At 50.6% G+C, this 6,781-nt stretch overlaps 1 protein-coding gene across 1 annotated transcript; it reads left to right on the top strand.

Annotated features, from left to right (window-relative positions):
• Window positions 1-412: 412 nt before the first annotated feature.
• Window positions 413-2,551, top strand: H6S33_005297 (uncharacterized protein; the record flags this gene model as incomplete). Its single annotated transcript, XM_044836737.1, has 1 exon — window positions 413-2,551. One exon carries the CDS (start codon window positions 413-415, stop codon window positions 2,549-2,551), a length of 2,139 nt encoding a protein of 712 aa, XP_044698606.1.
• Window positions 2,552-6,781: the final 4,230 nt, after the last annotated feature.

Raw genomic sequence — 6,781 nt, 5'->3', positions numbered from 1 at the left:
TACTTGCTTAGACCGATACTTGAGAGTATTTTGTTTGTGGCGGATAGTCACCGTGCGCTCAAGTAAAAGGATAAGAAAGTAGTCTATTAGAAGGATTTTTGATACCGTATGCATCCTCGAGTAGCAACAGCAGCTATCAACAACTTTACTTGCACCACCTCTTTTGTCGTTCGCAGAGGCAGTGCCGAACATCTCTATTGCGGATACCTTGAGTACGCCGGGTTTTTTGCCGAAGCAGGTACTACTTGCACGTTCGAAGAACACGACCCGGAGATCCTCAACTATCCCGAACTGTTCCCCATTAAAGTCACCCTCAGTCAGCAATCCCACGGATTAGCTCACTCCGTCCCTTGGTTCGTCGCTCAACCCTGGTGCAGAAGACAGCCACAACTCAGAATCGAGCAACTTAGCGATGTCAAGGGGTCATCAGCAACAAATGGAGGAAGACTACAACATGGAGAGCTCGATCACCGTGAGAGATCGAGGTATAGTCGAGACCCAAGCGAGACAGCGCCACAGGAGGGATCTGGACATGCCAATCAGCGACCTCTTCAGATCGACTCAGCCGGCCGCATCCTATGGCCAACCCCGCTCCCGCAGGCAAGGGGACTATCGAGACTATTCCCCATACAAAACGCCAATCAGAGAACGATCTTCTATTCCGAGGCCCTCGGTCCCCAGGGAAACGGACGACGAGGATACGGATATGGACGTAGAGGAACGCCGTATCGAGCACCCCTTTGGAGAAATCATCGGGCAGGAAATCGAACGGAGAGGAGCCCCAGTGGTTCAGCAGCTGAGTCGCGGACTTGGAGACCTCACTGTGAGCGTCCAAGACCTCCCCGCAATCAGGGAAATTACTCGGCAGCACGCGGCGCAACTTGCCCAGCAGCACGAAGAGCAGACCAGGCTCATCCGCGAGTTGCAGGTGAAGTTCAACCAGGACCAAGAAGAACGGGAGCGTCGCGAAGGGATTATCCTCGCGCAAGTGCGGGCAGAGACAGCCGCAACCACTACGAACCTCGGTCAAGTCTTGGAACAGATCGTCACCACTACTAGGGCCCACCAACAGCGGCAGGAAGAGCAGGCCCAGCACATAACCATGCTGGCCGACTGGATTCAAAAACTACCAAAAGATGGCCCAGCCCAAGTCCCAGAAGGCGTAGCAGCCACACTGGCACAATTGGAAAGGACCATGCAGCAGCAGGCCTCCTTGGTAGATGGGTTCTCTGGAACAAAGACGGCCTTAGAAGAAATGATGGAGCAGATGAAAGAAACAGCCCGTAAAGCGGCTGCGGAAAAACCACTGGCCCCAGAGACAGGTGGAGGCGGGTCGGGCCCACCTCCTAAACCACCTCCCCAACAACCAGTCGCCCCTTCAGCCGGCTCCGAATCCAGTGAAGACCTTGAAGATCAAAGACGCAACCCTGAGCATAGTAGCCAACAAGGGAAGCAAGGAGGCCAGGGGGCACAAGGAGGGGGTAACGGGAATGGCAATAAGGGAGGTAATGCCCCGGAAGCACCCGGATCATCCCCATCGGATTCCTCAGATTCGGAAGGCGAACGCCGCAGGCGGCTGGAACGTAAAAAACGAAGACAGGAAAGGAGGCGCCAACGAGAACAAGAATTCTCGCACCCCCCTCGCGCCACCATAGGTGATGCACCCAAAAAAGCCAACATTCCCTTCTCCGGAAGAGCCGACCAAGACGTAAGACTCTGGATCGATCAGATGGAGATTCTAATCAGTCTCCAGAAGAAGGTTCAATGGGATGATGGCACTAAGATTATGTGGGCATCCCTCGAGTTTACCGGTAGTGCGGCAAACTTCTGGCGGAATTTTACGGAAAGATTGGCTGTGGACAGAAGTATCGGAACCTGGGAACGGTTCAAGCAAGAACTCCGTACTCAATATGGCAACCGCACGAGTCAGGAACAGGCCAAGCAGAAGATGGACAGACTCCGGCAAACTGGCCCAATCGATGACTACATCAACGAAATGCAGAACCTAGAATGGGATGCACGAGTTGGACCAGTTGTCATGAGATCCATGATCCTAACAGGAATAAACTCCTCGCTGGAACAACGGCTCTCCAATGCGATTGAGGAACCTAATGATTTTGTGGACTGGTTAGCCTGGGTACGAAAAGTCGGACGCAAGGACCACGAGGTGAAGGCTCGGAAAGAAATCCTGCGAGGTAAAGACCCTGTGAAACCTCGCGAGGAAAAAACGGAACGGCGGAAATCGCGCAACAATGCAAATCCCCGGAAAACTTCCTCCGCATCAGCCAACAACTCCAAAAACTCGGATGACTTAGGTGTTACCAAGGAAGAAAAGGAGAAATGGCAGAAGGAAGGAAAGTGTTTCCGTTGTGGTAGAGATAACCACTTCGTGAAGGATTGCGTGGCGACGAGTAAGGTCAGGTTAACAAACCTGAAGAGGAAAGAGTACCCTTCCGGGAGAAAGGACCACGGAAGGGAGGGTGATAAAAAACGGAAATTGGGGCCACAAAATGAGGCATTTAGGGCAAGGATTACGAATTTGGAGGACTAAATTGATTGGGTATTTCTATTTTTGCGGTGTTTCATTCTATGTTGTGTTACGGCTTCTCTATTTTGGAAGAAAGACTTTTCTAAAGGATCGGGTTATGTTATGTCTATCGGTTTTGTTATTTTGCGCAATTTAAAATTCTCTTTATACACATTTCGAGAAACGGGGTCACATTCCGAAAACGCCTGGCGCGTAAGTGTTGTACTATGATCTTTATCAACGCTCGAAATTGTCTATATAAACTCCCTCACCCCGCGCTCAGAACAAGAACTATCAACATCAACCCACTCATACCCAAGAACAATCTACCTTACACTTTCAAAACATACGAATATGTCTTCACATCACCAAGAAACCCGCCTCGAGATTGAGATCTCTTGGAACCACCCCGCAACTAGTACCCAACATGCAGAAATAGTCAACGCACTCCTAGACAGCGGAACAGAGGACTGGGTTATGTCCTGGAACTGTATCCACCGTCTCAAGATCCCAACTCAACCTCGACCCAAGCCCCTTATCATCAGACAGGCTGACGGTACCCCTATGCCTAACTCTGGCACTCACATCACCCAATCTCTTACCCTCCGCGTCGGCAACCATCTAGACAGAGATATCGTCTGTGAGGTTGGCTCATTCGCAGGAGAAGACCTCGTCATACCACATCGATGGCTCAAGGAGCATCAACCTACCATACATTGGGGTCAGAACAAGGTCACCTTCGACAACATCAATTGTCAAGTGAAGGGATGCTTCAGGACCATGTATGATATATACGAAGAAGACCCAGAAGAGCTGGTCATCAGGCTGTTGAGGTCGTCACCCGAGACACAGATGATGATCGAGCAACACCCCTTCTGGGCAAGGGCATTGGTAGGCGAGGCTCGTGCTAGTGCTATACCGATGGAGTACCAGGACTTCGTCGACGTCTTCTCTAAGGAGGGAGCCGATCGACTACCTGATCACTCTGAATGGGATCACACCATTCCCCTTATAGAAGGAAAGCAGCCTCCATGGGGACCGATCTATGCGCTCTCCCCAGTGGAACAAAAGGCACTTCGGGAGTACTTGGACGAAATGCTAGCCTCTGGCAAAATAGTCCCCTCCACCAGCCCGGCAGCAGCACCGATCCTGTTCGTGAAGAAAGCCAATGGGAAACTGAGGCTATGCGTAGACTTTTGTGGCTTAAATGCTATCACGGTCAAGAATCGCTACCCCCTTCCCCTCATGACAGAGTTGGCCGATTCGACGAAAGGAGCAGAATTCTTCACCAAGATAGACCTGAAAAATGGCTATAACTTGATTAGGATTGCTGCTGGCGAGGAATGGAAAACAGCTTTCAGAACGAAGTACGGCCACTTCGAATATAGGGTAATGCCTTTTGGCTTAACCAATGCACCGGCATCGTTCCAGGTCATGGTCAATACCATATTCAAGGATCTTCTAGATCAAGGCGTAGTAGTCTACTTGGATGATATTCTAATATATTCAAAGACTAAGGAAGAGCATACGACTCTTGTGAGAAAGATATTGGAGCGACTGCAACAAAACCATCTATACGGGAACCTCGAGAAAACAGAATGGTACAAACAGGAGGTAGAATTCCTGGGATTTGTACTATCAGGAAAAGGGAACCAGGTCTCGCCTAAGAAGGTGAAGGCAATCACGGAATGGTTGCCACCCACCAAGGTCAAGGAACTTCAATGTTTCCTCGGATTCGCCAATTTCCTACGACGGTTCATCCACAGGTACTCCGAAGTTTGCCGACCGATGACAGATCTCTTGAAGAAAGGTTCCGTATGGCGATGAAGCAGTGAACAGCAAAGCGCTTTCGACGAACTCAAGGAAAGATTTACGTCTGCTCCAATACTACGACACTATGACGAACACCGTGAAGCGATCATAGAAACTGACGCGAGCGACTGGGCCGAGGCCGCGGTACTCTCTCAGGTGTTCGAGGACGGTATTCTACACCCGGTAGCTTACCACTCTCGCAAGTTCAACGAGGCAGAGGTAAACTACGAGATCTATGACAAGGAGATGCTCGCCATAGTTTCTGCTCTCTTGACTTGGAGACATTGGCTGGAAGGAACGGACATTCCTATCCAGATACATTCGGATCATCAGAACCTACAGTATTTCACAACGACCAAGAAGTTGTCGAGAAGACAAGCCAGATGGGCCGAAAAGATAGCACCTTTTCGCTTCAGGATCCATTACCGACCAGGCGAAAAGAATGGCAAGCCAGATGCACTTACAAGGCGTCCAGAGTTCGCTATGGAAGGGGGAGTAATGCGTGAACAACCCGTAAAACAGTTGCTCAGCGCAGAACAATTTGTCAGGAAATCACGGACCAGTGTAGAAACTGGCCCTGAAATCATTGGCAACCCCGAAGAAGGATGGACTCCGTTGGATCAGTGGTACGACATACCAGGTACTGAGCTGCCTCAGCCACTACAAGACTGGTATGAACAGGACAGACAATGGGTTCGGAGAGTGTTCCGGGATGAACCTCTCCCTGACGCAAACCTTGAAGTCTTCGGGACAGAGGAAGCTGATGCCGTAATCACGGAGCTTGCCACTGAATGGACCCCGGGATCGAATGAGGCCACCCACGATGGTCGTTGGGTAGTGCCAGGATACGCGGTCAGACAAGTCATTGAGGATCATCATGACAGACCCGTAGCGGGGCATCTAGGAAGGGATAAAACCCTTGAGTTGATCGATAGGAACTACTGGTGGCCAGGAATGTCCACGGATGTAGCCAACTTCGTCAGGACTTGCGACGTGTGCCAGAGAGCCAAGCAACGTCGGAGACACTTGTCACTCCCTCAACCCCTAGAGTTAGCCACCACACCTTGGACTGATATCTCAATGGATTTCGTAGTAGAAATGCCAAAGGAGAAATCAGGATTCCGTAACGTATTGGTAATGGTGGACCGTTTTACGAAAATGGCTCACTTCATCCCAATGACGGGAATCAACGCGGAACAGACCGCCAACGCCTTTGTCAAAGACATTTGGCGCTTTCACGGACTTCCTAGGAGCATTGTCTCTGACAGAGGAACACAGTTCGTATCGGCATTCTGGGCTGCGATCACAGAACGACTAGGGATTCGTAGAAGACTCTCGACCTCGTTCCACCCACAGACGGATGGACAAACAGAAAAGACCAATCAGCACCTCGAATCCTACATCCGGGCCTATACCGCAGGAACAGGAAAGAAATGGAAGGACCTACTACCGATTTGCGAGTATGCATATAATAATGCGAAACACTCGTCAACAGGACAATCGCCGTTCTACTGCAACTATGGTTTCCACCCACGAACAGATTGGCCAACAGATGCGGAAGTCGGACAGCTGGATGCCAAGGGAAGCACCTACCTGGAAGAGCTTCTCCTAGCCCATGAGTCAGCGCGAGACACGCTGCAGAAGACCTTTGACAGGATGGCGTCAAGGCCAGGGCCAGCAGTTCAGCGGTTCACAATCGGTCAAAAGGTCTTGCTGGATACTCGGAACCTAGGCGGTTATAATAAGTGGTCAGACAAGTTCACAGGCCCTTTTGAAGTCACCGCGGCTGTAGGAAATAGGGCTTATAGATTGAATCTTCCGGTAGAATGGAAGGTTCATGACGTATTCCACGAGATGTTGTTGCGACCTTATCGAGAGGATCCCAACCCTGGCAGGCAACAGAACACACGAAAACGACTCGCAACACCCGATCCTCAAAAAGCGCTCTTAGATGAGAACTTCAAACCAACCACGAATATTCGGCCCCATACACGGAGTCAGGGGCCAGTCATCGACTCGAGTCGGCCTCCAAAACGACAACGGACTAGGGAAGACTAGCTCGATACCTTTCCTACTCTATGACTTTTCCCAAAGGGTTTTTATCATAGAGAGGTTTTAACGGTCGAGGGCGACGTCTAGGAAGGGGGAGTAGTGTTACAGGAAACACGAACACTGCTCCTAAGTCAAGGAACAAGGATAATACGAGTGATGGGTTGTGATGTGAGTACGGTCGGGTAACGAGGGAACCAGCATAGAAAGGTACCGAGGGGTGTGGGGGCACCGGGTGCAACCACACTAGTATTAGGCTATTGTGAGGGCACGCTTACTATTGGGTGTCTCACCCGGAACGGAATAGAAGCGGGGTTTATGGCTGCAGGCCATTCTACTTAGGGAAGTAGCTCTAGGACAATAGCATGATACAGCTCGGTTACTGGCAATTGC

The sequence above is a fragment of the Morchella sextelata genome (genome assembly GCF_020137385.1).
Source record: "Morchella sextelata strain SCLS chromosome Unknown scls_2, whole genome shotgun sequence".
NCBI lineage: Eukaryota > Fungi > Ascomycota > Pezizomycetes > Pezizales > Morchellaceae > Morchella > Morchella sextelata.
This window is presented reverse-complemented; position numbering and strand designations above follow the sequence as displayed.